This window comes from Natator depressus, chromosome 11 (assembly GCF_965152275.1).
Source record: "Natator depressus isolate rNatDep1 chromosome 11, rNatDep2.hap1, whole genome shotgun sequence".
Lineage (NCBI taxonomy): Eukaryota > Metazoa > Chordata > Testudines > Cheloniidae > Natator > Natator depressus.
Window position 1 is genome coordinate 77,133,245 of NC_134244.1, and position 19,710 is coordinate 77,152,954.

A 19,710-nucleotide genomic window follows, 5' to 3' on the forward strand; every position below is an offset into this window, starting at 1 on the left:
AGCTCTAGCTGGCATCATAAATCATACGCTACAGTAAGTGCTGTTAAAATGTCAAAATAAAACATTAAAATAGCTAAGCTAAGCTGACACCAGAGACCAAGCCTTCTTCTGAAGTCTCACCAGTGGAAACCCCCCAAAAGGTAGTTAAAATAATTAACACTGTACTTTGAAACCATGGACAGGCCTGGGACCATAAAAAAAGCGTTCAGGAGCAATATCAGGAGCACAGTATGGACTATATAAAGAAACTGTGTGTGTGTGTGTGTGTGTGTGTGTGTGTGTGTGTTAGTAAAGAAAAAAGTATCTATGGAGGTAAAGGGAAGGGAGTAAAAATACAGATTGTTCAAGCCGGGTGGAGTGTCATTGGCTTGAGAGGGTCAGGTGATGCAGAATGAAGGGTGACGGGTAGAAATTAGAGTGCCCCCATTCCAGTGACCTCAGACGTCAGCCTAGAATAGACAAAGGTAAAGAGAAAGGGGAAAGGGAAGAGATAAAAACAAACAGCAGGATTAGAAAAGAAAACGAAGATTTTGTGGCATACTCACAAGTCCTCTTTTCCGCTGTCTCCTATTCACTTTTCCCTTTCCGCCAGTGCAACCTGCCAGCTAAAGTGTTCATTTATCAGCCTGGAAGTGACACCATAGTCAAGATTGCATTTTAAAATGGGTCTGAACTGGAGGGAATAATGTCTGCCGGTCTCTAAGAGCAGGTGGCCAATCAGTGAAATTTCCCACAAGGTTAGTTTTATGCCCGTTGAAATGTCGAGGGAGCCTCTTTGGTCTCTTTCCATAAACTTTTAATGGGAAGTCTCTGAACTGGGACTCCAGATGGCTGCTTTCCTCAGCACCCCTGGTTTCATTGTGGACTGACATCTCTTTAAAAAGATGGTCAATCTACACAAAGCTCAGTAGAAAGGTGACCCCAGAGATCTCGTCCAATGGGGAGAGGGTTTTTTCCAAAAAAAATTCTAAAAAAAAAAAAAGAGCAAGGTTGGCCTCGGGTGATTTTTAGACATAATTCACATAATGAATTGGAGTTAATGGCACTGTGCATACAAGCCTGATATACATGAGCCTGGGCACATGCAAGCCTGATTAGCTGGTGAGGAGGGACTTTGAGCTTACCCAGGCCTGATTGATTGGCTGGGCACACAAAAATCACTTCCTGTCTGGAATTATCAGTGTTTATCCCACAGTGCACGAGAACTCATGCACAGATGCTGACAGATAAAATATCTTCCTTCAGCAGCTGCACTTGTACTGTCACCCCCCACACCTCCACCCCAATGAAGCATTACAATCCTTGGAAATGAACACACAGTCTCCATGGTGAAGCAGTGAAAGTTGCCACCCACACAGCACACTTGACATAAGCCCACAACAACATGGAGATGAAAAGTTAAGTCACCTAACAGTACATACCCTCTACTCTTCCTTCAAGGTGCATACCTTGCCACTATCACATCTTGTACACCACAGACCCCACAACCTTAACTCTGCCCACAGGATGCTAGCCTTCCAGCACCCCCTTTTGCACATGACCCTTTGCCAAACTTCCTCTCACAACGCAAACAACTACTATGCCCCAAAACCTCCAGCCACAACTACTAGTGTTGGGGGGGAAATAATCTGGTAAAGAGTGTGTGTAGAAGGGCAAAAGGAGGGGGCAGAATTAAGGTTGTGGATGTGGCCTGTGAAGTACAGATCTGTTAGGTGGCTTAACTTTTCATTTTCTTGCTTTTGTGAGTTTGTGTCAGGTGTAGTGTGTTCGTAGCAACCCTAACTGCATCATAACAAAGGGGTTTATATATTAAAGTTCCTTTTGGTCTTTTCATGTTGCCATAGATTTTAAAAAGTTGGGAGAAAATGATTTATTAACAATTTTGCTACATCCCAACTCCATCTCTTCCTCTGTGCTATTCACAGCTGGAATTCAGATTGCCTAATAGTTATTATTAATAACAGCCCCACCTGCAAAGAAAGGAGAGTTTGTTTAAAGAGGCACTTAAAGTTAAAAGAAAGTTCTATGCCAGCAGCTCAGACATGGTTTTCAAATGTGGCTTTGCAGCTAGGGAAGGACAGACATTTCACACGAGACTTTAGGCCATGTGCTAGTCTCTGCTCAAGGGAGACCCAGGGCTTGACCCACAGAGGGGCTACAGGTCAGAATGCAGGTGCTGAAGCACATCAGAGTGGGAAGAAGACGTTTAGGACAGAAGGGCAGAGGTTGGGACAGGTCAGAATTGCGGTTAGTTAGCACAGCCTCCATTATGGCAAGAACGCTCACACCGACCCTGCTTGCACGATACTTGATCTAGCCAGTGCGATCAGTCCCTCTCCTGAATGAGCTCCAAAGTCATGAAGTGACTAGGAGAAGAGCACTCCTCGGGGGCATTCTTAGTGCAGTTTCATCCTGACAGTGTGATGGGGCAGTTGGAGAAACACTATCAGAAGGTAATAAATGTGATGGTTAAATGCTAAAATCCCAGTGACCTCTCATGATTGGCTGGCATGATGCAGACTCTGCCCTGTGTGGAAAGATTTAATAGTCAATCTATCTGTATGAACCCCTTCTGCAACTGGTCTCTTTCTAATGTTAATGTGATGCATTGTTCAAGGGGCTCCTAAATAGAAAACTATCACATTTCCTCTGAGGTCTGGTCCACCCTCCCCATCTCACCACCTGTGCATTTGTGCTCAGACACAAAAAGTTTGACTAAATCCAACCTCCACCCCTTTTCCTCCTCGAGACTCAGTTACAGCTCGCACTCTGGGATAACCTCAGCCAACCACACCCAATTACAGCCCTCTTAAAAAGCGTGTTTTACTCAGTAGTCCAAACTTGCACTTTCATGTTTGCACGACTAGGCTTTGCTCAGTGCATCCTTGCCCCAGTGAACCACAGACACTGTTATGACTCCAGTTTGGGCCAATGTTGATGGTGAACATTCACCATAAGTTCAGCTACTAATTACCTTCATGAAATCTTCTGTTTCAAATGTATCGCAGGTGTGCTATCATTAAAAGAAAATAAACAGGCTGTTCCATTTTGTTATTTATTGGTCTAATTAGTTTGAAGGAGGAAGACATTTCTGAGTCTTGGAAACACATAACAGAGGCACCTGGGACTTCACATTCAGCATTTGCTGTTCTTTATATTTTTGCCACGTGGACAAAGTGGCTAAATGAACTGTTTTCAAATTTTGCCCTCTCCCCCAAAACAAGCAAATTCCCACACCCCGGCTGAGAACTCACCCTGCTTCTGAGGGAACATAATATTATAGCCTAATTATAAACTCCTGCCAACAAGGTACAACCACAGAGACGTTAACAGACCCGTAACTCGAGCAACACGTAAGTTGTGGCCTGACTTCTAACCCTGAGGAAATGGCTGAGTTGTCATTAGGAAGGCTTTCCTGGGAGAAAGGCCCACATCGATGATATAATATTCCCACTCACTTTGAACATCAACAACCAATAAAATCACCGGTGTGTTCACTTCATGCAGTGCCCTGGAACCTAATGAAATCACTCCCATGAAAGTAATGCTTGGAGTATATGTTACTGTCTGAGTTTTGTATGACTTATTCAGCTGGCCTCTCTCTTTACAGGGCGGTCATGAGACTGCGGTGGATGAACGTGGCCTTGATTAGCACATCTCACCTGGCGTTGATGAGGTACTGGGCAAGGCTGATGTTAGCTGGGGTTCCTGTGATGGTAATTTGACGTTCCGATGAGCCTTCTGTGGCATTGGCGATTTTGATCTGCGCTCCAGACATCTGTCGAATTTCATTGATTTTGGTCCCTTGGCGTCCGATTATGCAGCCTATTAGCTAGAAAAAAGTATGGAGGGAATTTCTTAAAGCAGATCCTCAGACAGTAACTTGCAGGATGCAAGCATGATCACACGGTGAAGCTCACAGGGGTTGTCAGACAACTCATCATTTCTGCGAAAGGATGTGAGTGACTTTAATGCTCATGAAGGCAGGAGACTGAAAGCACTGGTTTAAGCCATAGGTAATACGAGCAATTTCCTGCCCAAAGCTCTGCCCTTGTAAGTTCATCCTGACCTGCAGTAGCCTGGTGCTATTTCAGTCTTTTGGTTCTCTTGAGCAGAGACTGCTAATTGTACAGAGATTATGCCAGCTAGTGCTGAGGGCTAAGATACAGACATAGCACTAGGTCACCAAACTCATTTTCAGTTGTGTCCTCAGCTGGTTGGAACGTACCAGAGGTGAAAGGCTATCTATCTGCATTGTGATTTTAATGTGTGGGAGAGTTACGGAGTTTAAAATGGGGGGTTACTGAACTTCTGCCAAATCACCAAAGACATCATCTGCTTCTGCCTTCTCCTTCACTTTCTTTTAATAACAGCAGCTACACTTCGAATCAGCATGAACGGGTCTGTTCTGTCCCTGACACCCTCCTGGGTCAGTGTGCCTCTCCACATTGAATCAATCCCTTGCTAAGCAGATCCTAGAGGTCTCCATCTAACCAGGTTTGAAGTGGCCTGAGCTCACAAAGGTGAGCATCAGAGAGAAGGTGGCGGTATTTATTTTTGTGCTAGTGGAAGGTAGCAGGTTGACAGCACTAGAGACTAACGTTCTCTATTCCCAGAGAAGATGCATTACAGACATTTCCTCAGCCCTTTTCTGGAAAGGTCAGCTATCGGGCTGAGAGAGTCGGTCAGGTCTCCATTCCCATGCACTTGATAACGTCTGCCCGCCCTCAAGGGTTAGGTGTTTACAGAAGGAATGCCAGTCTACTTATGACGGCAGTGAGATCACAAACTTCCTTTGCATAGGCCCCTAACGGATAAATTTATCAACAGTAAGAGGAAAGAATAGATAAAGAAAGTGAGGGGGAAACTGGGAACCAGGAAAGTGAGAGGAGGATTTCTGAATGTTGCCTGGGTATTTTTAAAGAAAATCAAAACACTGCCAGAGTGGCTACTTTAAGGTACATGGAAGTAAGGAAAGCGTGTCTATCTCCAGAGCTTCCCCACTGTGTTCGAAGCAGTCAAAGAGAGCTAGCTAACTTTGGGCCTGAGAAGTGGTGGTGAGGTATGCTAAGGAGATTTGCAGTGACCTGTCCACATTAAATATTCAGTCTTTCTGCCTTTCTTCAATGGCATTCCCTCAGACACAGTGAATGACATGAGAAACAGACAGAGGGCAAGATTAAGAAACTCCAAATGGTGACACTTTACTTAAGCTCTGCTCACAGTCCTACAGTACCTGAATTTCATTGTTTCAAGGGTTGAACATTTTAGCAGAAACAGTTAATGGCCTCATTGGGCTTCAGAGCTAATGCATCATTGAGCTAATTGGGCATTGTTCACACCTGGTAAAGTGACTGCCATAGCCTACCTCAGATTTCACAGGACGACACGGTGTAAATCCATTAGAGCTCTCAAGCGATTAAAAAAATTAATTGCGACTAATCACACTTTTAAACAATAATAGAATACCATTTATTTAAATATTTTTGGATGTTTTCTACATTTTCAAATATATTGATTTCAATTACAACACAGAATACAAAGTGTACAGTGTTCACTTTATATTTATTTTTATTACAAATATTTGCACTGTAAAAAAGAAAATAAATTGTATTTTTCAATTCACCTAATACAAGTACTGTAGTGCAATCTCTTTAGCATGAAAATTGAACTTAGAAATGTAGAATTATGTACAAAAAACCTCTGCATTCAAAAATAAAACAGTGTAAAACTTTAGAGCTTACAAGTCCACTCAGTCCTACTTCTTGTTCAGTCAATCGCTCAGACAAACAAGGTTGATTACAATTTGCAGGAGATAATGCTGCCCGTTTCTTGTTTACAATGTCACCTGAAAGTGAGAACCGGCATTTGCATGGCACTGTTGTAGCCGGTGTTGCAAGATATTTACGTGCCAGATGTGCTAAAGATTCATGCATCAACCACCATTCCAGAAGATGTGTCCATGCTGTTGACGGGTTCTGCTTGATAGTGATAGAAAGCAGTGCATATAGACGCATGTTCATTTTCATAATCTGAGTCAGATGCCACCAGCAGAAAGGTTGATTTTCTTTTTTGGTGGCTCAGGATCTGTAGTTTCCGCATCGGAGTGTTGCTCTTTTAAGACTTCTGACAGCATGCTCCACACCTCGTCCCTCTCAGATTTTGGACAGCACTTCAGATTCTTAAACCTTGGGTCGAATGCTGTAGCTATTTTTAGCAATCTCACATTGGTACCTTCCTGGCGTTTTGTCAAATCTGCAGTAAAAGTTCTTGAAACGAACATCCCAAACCGCTATAACATGAAATATCTGGCAGACTGCAGGTAAAACGGAGCAGGAGACATACAATTCTCCCCCAAGGAGTTCAGTCACAAATTTAATTAATGAATTTTTTTTTTAATGAGCATCATCAGCATGGAAGCATGTCCTCTGGAATGGTGGTCAAAGCATGAAGGGGCATACAAATGTTTAGCATACCTGGCTCGTAAATACCTTGCAATGCTGGCTAAAAAAGGGCCATGAAAATGCCTGTTCTCACTTTCAGGTGACGTAAATAAGAAACAGGCAGCATTGTCGTCTGTAAATGTAAACAAACTTGTTTATCTGAGTGATTGGCTGAACAAGAAGTAGGACTGAGTGGACTTGTAGGCTCTAAAGTTTTACATTGTTTCATTTTTGAGTGCAGTTATATAACCAAAACCAATTCTACATTTGTAAGTTGCACTTTCATGTTAAAGAGATCCCACTACAGTACTTGTATGAGGTGAATTGAAAAATGCTATTTCTTTTGTTTATAATTTTTACAGTGCAAATAATAATATAAAGTGAGCGCTATACACTTTGTATTCTGTGTTGGAATTGAAATCAATATATTTGAAAATGTAGAAAAAATCTAAAAATATTTAATAAATTTCAGTTGGTATTCTATGGTTTAATGGTGAGATTAATTTTTTGCAGTTAATCACATGAGTTAACTGTGATTAACAGACAGCCCAAGTCTCAGCTCCACCTGAACTCTGAATGATTCATTGACAGCAAAGTTAATTCTAGCCTGGAGGTGGTTCACTGCGCCTGCAGGAAGGGAGATCAGCAGTTGAGGTAGAGGTTGCACGGCTTTCCACAGAATGAAAGGATTTCCCTTACAATATAACCCCACTCTGGCAGACTAGAGCCTGTATAAAGAATCCAGTGCTGCATGCAATTACCAGGTCAGCCACAAAGTTATGAACACAAAGCTGTGATGTGTTATCATGCAGCTTGGAATTTGCAGTATTTGAAGAAAAATGCAAATATCCCCCTCATGGTCACCTGATAGGGCAGGGTCTGGCTCATTTCCAGCTGAATGGGACTAATACATTTCTCACTAACACCACCCACATTTTTTCCTGTTGGAAATTTGGAGTCAAATTCAGAGTCAATTGCCTCAGATGTAGAGTCCAGTAAGTTCAGAGGTAAGAGAAGTCCCCTGTTACTGGGTGGGTGGAGATATACAATGCCTCTCCGGGGAGTGATCGTTCCTCCGTATGCTGCTGTTGTAAATGTCATCATTTCTCAGTCCAGGAGTATCTGCTCAAAGCACATTCAACCCCTGAGCCTCTTCAGGACCAACACTGACAATCGTGCTGAAGATGTCAATCGTGTGTACACCGGCTTGGTAAAATGAGTCTTGATCAACTAATGATGGAACAAAGTTCTCCCCCCTCATTCCAGTTAGGACCTGAAGTTAGAACTGAACGGAGCTCCTGAATTGTATCCACTCACAGCTTCCCTCCAGACCCAGCCAACCTGAAACCGCTCAGCAGAGTCGTATAATTAGAAGAAAACAGGTAGGTCACTTACCACTGGAGTCCCTTCCTCTCCTCAGGTGGATCCTTAGGACAAGTGTCCCATCAGGAGGTGAGCTGACACATTTTCAGTAGTTCTCAATAATTACTCCTACCCCTTTGTTACTCCTACTCCTTCCCCAATTTCCTCTCTCTCTAACTGTATGGGGATCAGAACCAGGCTATGACACTGAGCAACCCAATAGACTCTCCGATACAATTCTCAAGAAATATGGGGCTAGATCCTCAGCTAGTGTAAACTGACCTAGCTTCATTGATTTCAACAGGACTTAAGCACACGGCTAAGGGAGGCTGACCCCCCCAGCCCTGCCCCTTCCGCCCTAGACCCCGCCCCTTCCACCTGAGGCCGGGCCCCTGTACCGGTAAGCTTTTTATGTTACTTTCACCCTTGACTCCCTGTCATTTGTGTGTGCAAATTATAGTATTTGCAAGAGCCAACAGGACTTGTGTGTACAAATCAATTAGTGGTCTAACTACTTGATTCGATGTATGTCAGTCTCATTTGTGTGCGCACATTCTATTGAGGCATGCAAATTTAAGTTCACTTTCAAGAAATTTGCCTTGAAATTCTGCATGTCATTCAAATGGCAGCTGTGCTCCCTCTGTCACAGTCTGTATAACTGGTGACGGTTTCTTATCTGGATGTTTATTCTTCTTTTGTCACATTGAAGACACATTAACAGATCTTACAATGATTTGCTCCACTTTGCAATTAGATTTAGTGTAAGAATACTGCTTCTATGACAGTGCAGATTTCCTCGTATTGCTGACTTCTCAGTAGGCGGAGGAGAATGGCTGCTGAGGGAGGATGATGAGGAAAGGGAATCCTCACTGGTAACCTATGCTATGTCTCCTTCCTCTTCTGTGGCCCCATAGTACATAATACTAGAGTAACCAACAGAGCACTGGGTCTGGTGCAGGAATCACAGGGTGACTTTCTCTGGCCTGTGTTACACAGGAGCTTGGACTAGATGATCCTGACAGTCCTCTTTGGCCTTAAAAAAAAATCTATGATTCTGCTAATCTCCAGACATTGCTGGAGAACATCTTACTAAATGCCCCAAAAAGGCCCAATCCCACAACTGAGGAGGAAGACTGTGCTGGGTTAAAAAAAAAGACCTAGTTTAGAGGGGAAGTGAAGGTAGCTATACAAAAATTAAAAAATAATATATAACAAATAGAAGAAAGGGGAACTTGATAGTAATGAATATAAATCAGCAATTATCAATTTTCTACAACTCCTAAGGGAAGCGAAGGGACACAAGGAGAAGTCTATGGCCAGCATAGTTCAGGCCAATAAGAAAGAGTTTTTCAAATAGAAATAAAAAGAACCCTAACCATGGTATTGGTCCATTACCAGATGGAAATGGTAGAATTGTCAGTAGTAATGCAGATAAGGCAGAGGTTCAATAAATATATCTGTTTCTTATTTGGAGAAAAATTATACAGAAAACAGATTATAAAGTCTGATTATATGGTGGCAATAACACTCTTTCCATTCCATTAGTATCCCTGGAGGATGTTAAACAGAACTACTAAAGTTAGACATTTTAAAATCAGCAGGTTCATATAACTTGCACCCATGAGTTTTAAAAGAGCGGGCTTAGGAGCTTGCTGGACCGTTGATATTGATTTTCAATAAGTCTTGGATCACCAGGCAAGTTCCAGGAGACAGGAAGAAAGCTAATGTTGTGCCAATATTTAAGAAGGGTGAATGGGGTGATCCAGGTAATTATAGGCCTGTCAGCCTGACATCAATCCTGTGAGAGTGGCTGATATGGGACTTGGTTAATAAAGAATTAAAGGAGGAGACTGTAATTAATGCAAATCAACATGGGTTTATGGAAAACAGATCCTGTCAGACTAACTTCATATCTTTTTTTATGAGATTACAAGTGTGGTAGATAAAGGTAATAGTGTTAATGTAAGATATTTTGACTTCTGTCAGGCATTTGGCTTGGTATGACATGACATTTTGATTAGTATAAAATTAATATGGCATGCATTAAATGGATTTAAAAGCTGGTTACTGTAGTCATTGAGCAGGCTGTTTCCAGCGGGATCCCGCAGAGATCAGTTCTTGGCCCTGTGCTATTTAACCTTTTTATCAAGCAACTGGAAGAAAACATAGAATCACCACTGATAAAGTTTGCAGATGACACCAAAACTGGAGGAGGGGTAAATAATGAAGAGGACAGGTCACTGATAGAGTGAACTGGATTGCTTGGTAAACTGGGCGCAAGCAAACACTGTGTGTTTTAATATGGCTAAATGTAAATGTGTACATCTAGGAACAAAGAATGTAGGCCATACTTACAGGATGGGAGACTATCCTGGGAAGCAGAGACTCTGAAAAGGATATGGGGGTCGTGGTAGATAATCAGCTGAACATGAGCTTCTAATGTGAGGCTGTGGCCCAAAGGACTAATGCAATCCTTGGATGCATAAACAGGGGAATCTCGAGTAGGAGAAGAGCGGATACTTTACCTCTGTATTGGCACTGGTATGACTACTGTTGCCATACTGTGTCCAGTGCTGGTGCCCACAATTCAAGAAGAATGATGATAAATTGGAGAGGATTCAGAGAAGAGCCACAAGAATGATGAAAGGATTAAGAAATGTTCCTTTTAGTGACAAACTCGAGGAGCTTAATCTATTTAGCTTAACAAAGAGAAGGTTAAGGGGTGACTTGATCACAGTCTACAAGTATCTACATGGGGGAAAATATTTAGTAATGGGCTCTTCAATCTAGCAGAGAAAAGGTCTAACACGATCCAATGGCTGGAAGCTGAAGCCAGACAAATTCAGACTGCAAATAAAGCATAAGGTTTTGACTGCAAGGGTTTTGACCACTGGAACAACTTACTAAAGGTCGTGGTGGATTTTCTGTCACAGACCATTTTAAAATCAAGATTGACTGTTTTTCTCAAAGGTCTGTCCTAGGAATTATATTGGGGAGGGTCTCTGATCTGTGCTATACACGAGGTCATATTAGGTGATAATAACAGTCCCTTCTGACCTTGGAATCTATGAATTGTGCAACTATTAACAACAGTTATTTATTAATGAACCAAGCCTCACAACATCCCTGTGAGGTAGGTCTTGTGTCTTGCACTGCCCAGTTTGCTTAGACTGCCATTGTATTATCTGTTTTATAAGCATGGTTTTGTTCACCAGATGTTCACCATATGCATGACTACAATTCCTGTGGTAATTCTGAACGGTTGGTGATGAAACTTCCCAAACTGGAAACGGAGATTTATCTGCTGGGCACCAAGTGATGCTTTTGGTGTCCCTCAGGAATACTTTAAAGGTATTCTGCTCCTCCAACATATCTGTCATGAACCTTGAAGCTTCTGTCTCACCACTGACTGATGCTACATATCCAGAAGAAATTCAGGATTGACCTCATCTACATGTGCTACTGGAACAAAGAACCCTAATTCAGAGACCAAGTTCCAGGGCTGATTTTTTAAGCTAGTGAAGTCGAAGCATGCATGAAAGAGGTCTTTTGCATATGTGGCTGCAAAGTGTAGCTTGCTTCCATGTTAGAACAGTTATCAGCTAACCATGAAGCACCAAGGACAATGGTGTTTCTTTCGTTCAGGTCTGGTATATTAAACGCTTTTGCAAAAACCCAGGAGGTGATGGGGAGTGTTTGTTGACTGCTTCTGGACTCTCTGTTCTGCCACAACTCAAGATTTCCTGTGTTTTTTGCCTGCAAAGAATCAAATTGAGATGGAAGCCTTCTGATTTGGGGATTCCAAAATGTTTTGATTTTAAAATAATATTTTGATAAGCAGAGCAGTTCTGAAATTAACCTTCTAGGATCAAAGAAAATACTTCACTCCGTTACACTCCCTTGCACTCCCTCGACTCTCTCCAGCCTGCCTAACACAATTGACAAGGAGCATCAATGCATGTATTAAATCATCATTAGTCAAACAGAATTTCCAAACCCTAGGGCATTCATCCCTTGACTTCTGGCACTGATTTCTTCTGTAATACAAGGAAAGCTATTCTACCTCTGCTAAAAAGAGTTGTTAGGCTATTTGCCTTACGATATGGAAGGGCATGTGAGCCCTTTTTCTCCAAGTGAAGATAAATTAGTGGATTTGAAAGCTTTCAAAACAGACTTCTCTATTTTCTTGCTCAAAATTATTCTGGTCACCAAGAGGTAAAGAAAAAAGGATATTCTAGCACACTGGATGAGAAAGCAGCTGTAGATATTCAGCATGCTGTCAATGTCTGACAAAAGCTGTGTGAGAACAAGTTTAGTTTCTAGTGACTGCAAGTCCCAAGTCATTGAAGTAATATATAGTAGTTTGTGTAAGGGGACTGGTGCCCCCTTACTAACATTCAGTGGGGGTGTTTTAGTTGCTAGCTCCCAGTACTAAAAAGGGGGAAGGGTTGATGGGGAATCAGGACCCTGAGACTGACAGTCCCCAGGAACAATGGGGAAAGGCCAATGCTCCAGGTCAGCCTGAATGACAGGGCGGGCAGGCTAACCAGGGAGTCAGGAGGCCAGGGAGGTCCCCTCCTCCGTGTGAACTGGAATTGCCTGGGTCAGACAGAGCGGGTCCGAGCTAAGGAGAAAGCAGGGGCCCAAGCTGAGCTGGGGAGCAGAGCTGGGCAAGATCCAGAGAGAGCAGACCCTGTTCTGGGAGCAGAGCTGCAGCCCCAAAGCCAGAGGCACAGGCCAGAGAGAACAGACCTGTCCTGGGAGCAGAGCTGCAGCAACCAGAGCCAGAGGGGCCAAGAAGCAGCCCAGGGAGCTGGAGGCAGAGCAGCAGAGACCGAGTTGTGCAGCTGGGGCTGGAGCCGTCCGGAGCTGGGTGCGGTGAGCAGCTGGAGAGACCGAGGGGGACCCTGGGCAGCAGGCCCAGCCCAGGGAGACGCCTCAGCCAAGAGGCTGTGCAGGCCAGGCTTGGATCGTAACCCCGACAGGGCGGGGGCGATACTGGGAAGAAGGGTCCTACCACTTAGAGCCTGAGAGTGTGTGGCCACCACCAGAGCAAGTGTCCAGCCCACAGCATCCCTGCAGCACAGCCAGGGCCGGAGAAGGGGCCTGGGACTTACAAGGAGCAGACTGTGAATTGCCCTGACGTTCCAGAGACACTGTTTGTGATGTTCCCTGCCACAGAGGGGGTGATGTGTTTCCTTTCACCTTTCCCATTTTTCCTTACTCTTTTTAAAATTGTTTAAAATTGTTGATTAAATAACTTGCATTTGCTTTAAATTGTATGTAATGGTCAGTGGGTCAGAGAAGTGCCCAGTGCAGAGAGAGTACCCCGGAGTGAGGACACCCTAGCTCCTGTCCTAGGTGACCACAGCAAGGTTGGGGGTCGAGCCCCCCAGGACTCCTGGGCCCAGCCTTGTTGGGGTTACGAGGACTCTGCCAGACAGGAGAGTGGAAGGGGAGTCCTCAAGGGCAGGGAAGCCACTGGGTAAAGGAAGTGGGAGCAAGGACTCAGATCCTTTCGCTAGCCCACTTCACCGGGGTCGTGCAGAAGCCAGGAAAGTTCCCCACAATAGCGGGACTATTCCCCCACTTACATTTGTACATCACCTTCACAGAGAGCTATAATTTATCAGAGACTAGATCCTTCTGCAAATAGTTGCTCCAATCTTCACAAAAATGCTTTAACCATCTCTGCATTCATGTTTCCAATCCTGAGATGACGCAACTACCTGAACCTTTGGGAATCAAGGCACAGGAAAGCACCAAGTATTTCCCCAAGAGGATTTTCCTAAGAACGTAAGACCAGCCAGACTGGGTCAGACCAAAGGTCCATCTAGCCCAGTATCCCGTCTTCCGACAGTGATCAGGGCCAGGTGCTTCAGAGGGAACGAACAAAATAGGGAAATTATTGGGTGATCCATCCCCTGTCATCCAGTCCCAGCTTCTGGCAGTTAGAGGTTTAGGGACACCCAGAGCACGGGGTTGAATCCCTGACCATCTTGGCTAATAGCCATCAATGGACTCATCCTCCATGAACTTATCCAGTTCTTTTTTTAACCCAGTTATTTGGCCTTCACAGCATCGCCTGACAACTAGTTCCACAGGCTGACTGTGCGTTGTGTGAAGTAGTACTGCCCTTTGTTAGTGTTAATCCCTCTGCCTATTAATGTATGTGTTATATGAAGGGGTAGATAACATTTCCCTAGTCACTTCCTCCCCACCATTCATGATTTTGTAGACTTTGACCATATCCCCCCTTAGTTGTCTCTTTTCTAAGATTAAAAAGACTCAGACTGTTTATCTCCCCTTATAGGGAAGCCGTTCCCTGCCCCTCACTCATCGTGTTACTCTTCTCTGTACCTTTTCCATTTCTGATGCATGCTTTTTGAGATGGGGTGACCAGAACTGCCCGCAGTATTTAAGGTGTGAGCGCACCAGGGATTTTCATAGTGGCATTATGATATTATCTGTCTTATCCATCCCTTTCCTAATGGCACCTAACGTTCTGTTCGCTTTTTTGGATGCCGCTGCACACTGAGTGGATGTTTTCAGAGAACTATCCACAATGACTCCAAGATCTTTCTTGAGTGGTAACAGCTAATTTAGACCCCATCATTTTACATGTAGAGTTGGGATGTTTTCCAGTGTGCATGACTTTGCATTTATCAACATTGAATTTCATCTGCCATTTTATCACCCAGTCACCCGTTTTGTCAGATCCCTTTGTAACTCTTCACAGTCTGCTTTGGACTTCGCGATCTAGAATAATTTTGTACCATCTGCAAATTTGCCACATCACTCTTTGCCCCTTTTTCCAGAGGTGAACCAGAGCATAGGCGCCAACTCCGTGGATGCTCCAGGGCTGGAGCACCCATGGGGAAAAATTAGTGGGTGCTCTGCACCCAATGGCAGCCAAGCTCCCCTCATCCCCTGCCCCACCTCCTCCTCCCCTCCCCCTGAGCGCGCCATGTCCCCGCTCCTCCACATACCTCCCAGCACTTCCCCCCAGCCGCCGCCAAAGAGCTGTTTGGCAGCATGCTGGGAGGGAGGGGGAGGAGCGGGAACATGGCATGCTCAGGGGAGGAGGCGGGGAAGAGGCGGGGCTGGGGCGGGGATTGGGGAAGGAGTTGGAATAGGGGCAGGGAGGGGGCGGAGTTGAGGAGGGGACTTTGGGGAAGGGGTTGGAATGGGGGCGGGTCAGGGTGGGAAAAGGCGGGGCTGCATGGAAGGGATACCGTGAGGGCGGGGCCGGGAGCAGTGCTGGGGTCAAGCACCAAGGGGAAAACAGGGAAGTCAGCGCCTATGAACCAGAGGAATAAGAGTAGGTTTGGAAAGTGTCCTGTGACTAGCTATGTCATCTATGCTACCTTCCTTCCTACTCGCAGCTGAAGCTTGCCAAGGTGCAGAAGGTTTTGAGAATTTTCGGTTTCCCTGACCTTGGGCTGCCTGGAGACCAAAGTGCCCCTGGATGGCATGTAGAGCAGCCTCAGGGCTGCTTTAAAATATGCTGCCTGCAGTGGTCCTGGGGAAACCAGTGTGGCAATCCAGGATCAGTGAAGTGCCCTGTACTCTGCCTCTTTCATCCCTATCTCTAACACTCTTCAACTTTTCGGGTGGGAGGAGTCAGTAGCATAGAGCTGGCTATGCCCATGCAGCTCCACCTGAGAAATGACCCTTGGAATCCTTGGATTTTCCATTGGGACAGCTCCGTGCCTCAGCTGGGGCTGAGTCTAGCCCTTAAATGCTTCATTTCTGTGAAAATTTGAGCATGTGAGTTTGACATTTACTGTATACTAACACACCAGTAACACTCGACAGCTCAGACGCTGTCAGACCAACCATGGGCACGTGCACCCGTAGGCAATCTGCATGAATATTTACAAAAATATACATTCTATTTCCCTGCCCCTGCTGAGGAACCTCAATCGTCTCAGACTCTTCCTTCACATACCTGCCAATTTTTTTTCCTAAATTGGGATTTCCCTTTCTCTGTCCATCAAGATTAAATTATAGTTAATCCCTTTCCAGATCCACTTACAATAAATTAAACATAGTAAACTGGCAGTCAGCAGAGAGAACAAGGGTTGAGTGGGCAGTGACATCACAGGGGTCCACATAGCTAAAGCACATTGGTGGGACCATGAAAAGAGTCTCCTCGTGCTGTACCGGTCATGGAATATTAGATGACCTCATTCTCTAGAGCTGTCAACCAGGCATATTTCATGAGCATTAAATTCACTTTAAAGAAAAGACATAGTCATAGATTTTAAACTAGCAAAGAAAAAAAAAGGGGAGAGCCAGATTGACCCATTCTTAACTTTCTTTGTTTTATTCTGTGCATTAAGTCTAGCAATCATACTAAATGTTTTGACACAACATTGCCAAACAACATGGCTGGGCTCAATGAACTGGCTGCCACATAACTATTTAACTGATTTATCTGTAGCTTTCATATATATCCTGGTACAGAGAGCATTCAAAGGTGCTATACTCACATCATTGGGAATGGTGAGTTCATGAGTACTGGCCGGGGGACTGGCATCCAAACCTGAGCATATGCAAGGGAAAATGATTATAGCTTGCAGAGAAAGCACTGTGTATTGCCTGGTATTTAACCAAAATAGCAGACATTACAAATGTTCCATACTCCTTCAGGGCCAGGAGGGTAAGCGGACAACACATTCTGGTATAATAACAAGGAACAAAATTATTACCAACACTCCTACAACTGGTTACCACTGTTCTTCTGGGACCCCGAACCCTCCCAGTTGGTTCTCATTAGGAGGTTCACAGCTTCCAGACTAAAAGCCAGTGACTGTAGGTGCCTTTCCATCACTTTGTCTTCCTTCCAAGAAACAAGGAGGAAGCGCTCCTTGCTACTGCCAGCTAGTCCATGCTTCCTTTCTTTTATTTTAACACTCAAACAATCCCTAGATTACTGAAAACCATTGTGCAAAATTACAGACCCACCTGGGAAAAGCTGAAATAGGTTAAGCAAGCAACATCCTGTATTGCTTGAAGTCTGCCAATGAGAAATAAGAGGTGCATTTTGTGTGGGGAAGTCTGTAAGTAAGCACTGGAGAGTGAGAAATCACATGGCCCACAACAAATTAGAGGTAGTAAATGCCTTATAGGATGAATGCTTTATCATCATGATGATGGCATCAAGGGGTAAGTAGTATACACACTACAAACCTCTCTGATCACATGATACAGCAAAATATGCTTAAGAACAGTCATGGAGAGGAGGTACAAGATAGATCAAGAATGGTCTTTGTTAGGACATGTGGCAGTGCTACATTAGATGATATATTTCTGCATGTCCCTCTGGCAGCAGTCTTCACAAGTGGTTTACAAATGGTAGTGAAAGTGGAATACTGTGTCACAATGCATCAGATAACACAGGCTGAGAGTGGAAGTTCTTCATGTTGACTCGTTTGTGTTCTGCGATGCAACGCTGGGAGTCCAGGCACTACAGATTTACACTCAGCAATGAATCAAAGACACAAAATACGAAACAGGAACTGACTAACTGAATTCAATACCCATCATGCTCTTCCACCACAGGAAAAGCAAGACATCCAGTTTTAGAGCCTGAATTATTGTTTAACCAGATAGAAACATGCTGTACCTAGCGTATATATGTATAGAGACATATATTTCCTTTCAGTTTCCCTGAAGAGATAAAGAACACTTTCCATTAATATGAAAGTGGAGGTGTCAGGGGACAAATCTATGCAGCTTGAAATGTAATCAATCAGCATTTCATACTGTTCTCAGTACAGGACCAAGCATATGTCACCAGTAGTTTCTCTAAATAAGATTATTAGATCTTCATTCATTGCTGAAATAGTGACATTCATATCCCTATTTGCAGCACTGGGAGAGTGAAGCTGTCTAGTAGCCAACATAAATTTACAGTTACTCGCAAAAACTTTAATCAGTATATAGAATAAATGACAAGGGAAGGAATTTGAGGCAAAGAATATAAATGAGTTCAAGAGACACCAAGGTTTGTGTCTGGAGAAATAGGGGAGTAAGAGCATGGAGAAAAAGCACACAGAATGTAGGATTAAAATGAAACAAAAGAAAAGGCAGGTACGTTAAGGCCAGATGGCCTTCATGGCTCCTAAAATGCCTCATGTTTTATCATTTCCCCCAATTAACAGCGATGAAGCCAGTTACTTACAGTGTCTCTATGAAATAACACAGCGGCATTATTGAACTCTATCATGCAAGTCACGAAATGAAATTACTCCAGAATTGCTGCTGCATGCCATGTGGTATTTTGTAGTTGCTCCAAAAGGAATATACAAACAATACAAGCAATGATCTAGTGTTGCTATCCTTCAGTTCTGCCAACGTTTTCTGTACTGCTAAAGAGGATTTCCCAACTAATTTTGCTGATAACAACAGAGTACATTTAGAAAATGAACGAACCAATCATAGATGCTGGAACTAGGAGTGCTGGGGGTGGGCTGGGGGGACTGCCACACCACCTGGCTTGAAGTGGTTTTCATTTTTGACAGGGTTTACAGTTTGGTTCAATGTCTCTCAGCACCCCCACTGTATAAATTGTTCCAGCACCCCTGGAACCAATGAGCTCCATTTCTGTTGGTATCATTGTGTTTTAAGAATTCAAATCAGAACAACCATATTTTACAGTATTAAGTCCATAAGGAAGATTGATGTTGCATTAATAATACAATGAAGAGTGAATATATGGAAAAATCCTTAAAAGAAATGTGATGTGTTGCCATTGTCCTTAGCATGCCAGAGTTGACATGATACAAAGTACTTCTCACCAAGACTGAAATCTATGAACACATTGAAAAAAAGTTTAAATAGGCGTTTCGGAGACTACTCCTGGAAATAACTATATCAAATTGCTTTGCTTTGCTGGAAGATATAGCACTTCCCATACATTACTGAATTTAGCCTCACGACCACCCCAGGAGGCCAGGTAAGTGTTGTACCCATCTCCCAGAAGAAGAAACTGAAGGAAAGTTAAGGCCACAATTTTCAAACTTGGCTGCTCAAGGTTAGACACCGAAGGGTCCAGATTTTCAGAACTGATGAGCTCTCACTAGTCCCAGAAATTTCCAAGGGATTTGTTAAGAACCTCTGAAAATCTGGGCACTTATTTAAATATCTAAATATAGATTTAGTTGCGTAACCTTAGGCGCCGAAGTTTAAGTATTTTGGCCTAAATGAATAGTCTAAGGACACAAGACGGGAGTGGCAGAGCTGGGAATACAAGCCAGGACTTTCAATTGCCAATCACGTGCCTTAACCATAAGAACACCCATCCTGCCGTGCAGCCCTCTGTTGTGGGCACAAAGCAGCATTAGCCCTTGGCTGGGACACCAGCTCAAGAGACTGTCACCACTAGCTCTCCCCTGCATTTAATATTGGTTTTACAGCAAAGGAAGGACTTTACTGGTCAGCAGTAGGCTCCTAAGTGCCAAGACTTAGTGAAAAGCACTTCTCACCAGTCAGGCTTGCAGAGTAACACACTCACGGAAGTAGATGCAGCCTTCTTTTATATTACTCCACATTGTCACTAATACTCCCTTTCTGGGTTAACAAATCCACCCCCGCAGTGTTAATGGGAAGGGCAAATCATTGAGGCAAAATAATAGCTGGTCTTAATATTTGCCCATACTCAGATGGGACTGGAAACTCTTCTCAGGTCTGGACAAATTCCCTCCTCTCCACCATTCCATCTCCCCCTTGCTCCCAGTTCTGATCCAATCCTGACCCCATGGATCCCTCTTCACTATGTCTGTCTAGAACCTACTCCTCATTCCCCTAGATGAGCCCATCTCAACATCTTCTCCCCCACTGAACATTGTAAGGTCCAGCAGGTCTTCTGGCTTCCTTGCTGGGTGCCACCCTAACTATC

The 19,710-nt window shown here is 43.9% G+C and overlaps 1 protein-coding gene across 1 annotated transcript in view; it reads right to left on the bottom strand.

Annotated features, from left to right (window-relative positions):
* Window positions 1-268: 268 nt before the first annotated feature.
* Window positions 269-19,710, bottom strand: part of PCBP3 (poly(rC) binding protein 3) — a 107,911-nt gene continuing 88,469 nt past the window's right edge. The window contains exons 12-14 of the mRNA XM_074968225.1: window positions 16,301-16,353; window positions 3,663-3,832; window positions 269-449 (exon numbers count right to left, since the gene is read on the bottom strand). Of these exons, the coding sequence (XP_074824326.1) occupies window positions 413-449; window positions 3,663-3,832; window positions 16,301-16,353 (260 nt within the window). The 3' untranslated portion in view covers window positions 269-412. The remainder of the gene's footprint in view (window positions 450-3,662; window positions 3,833-16,300; window positions 16,354-19,710) is intronic.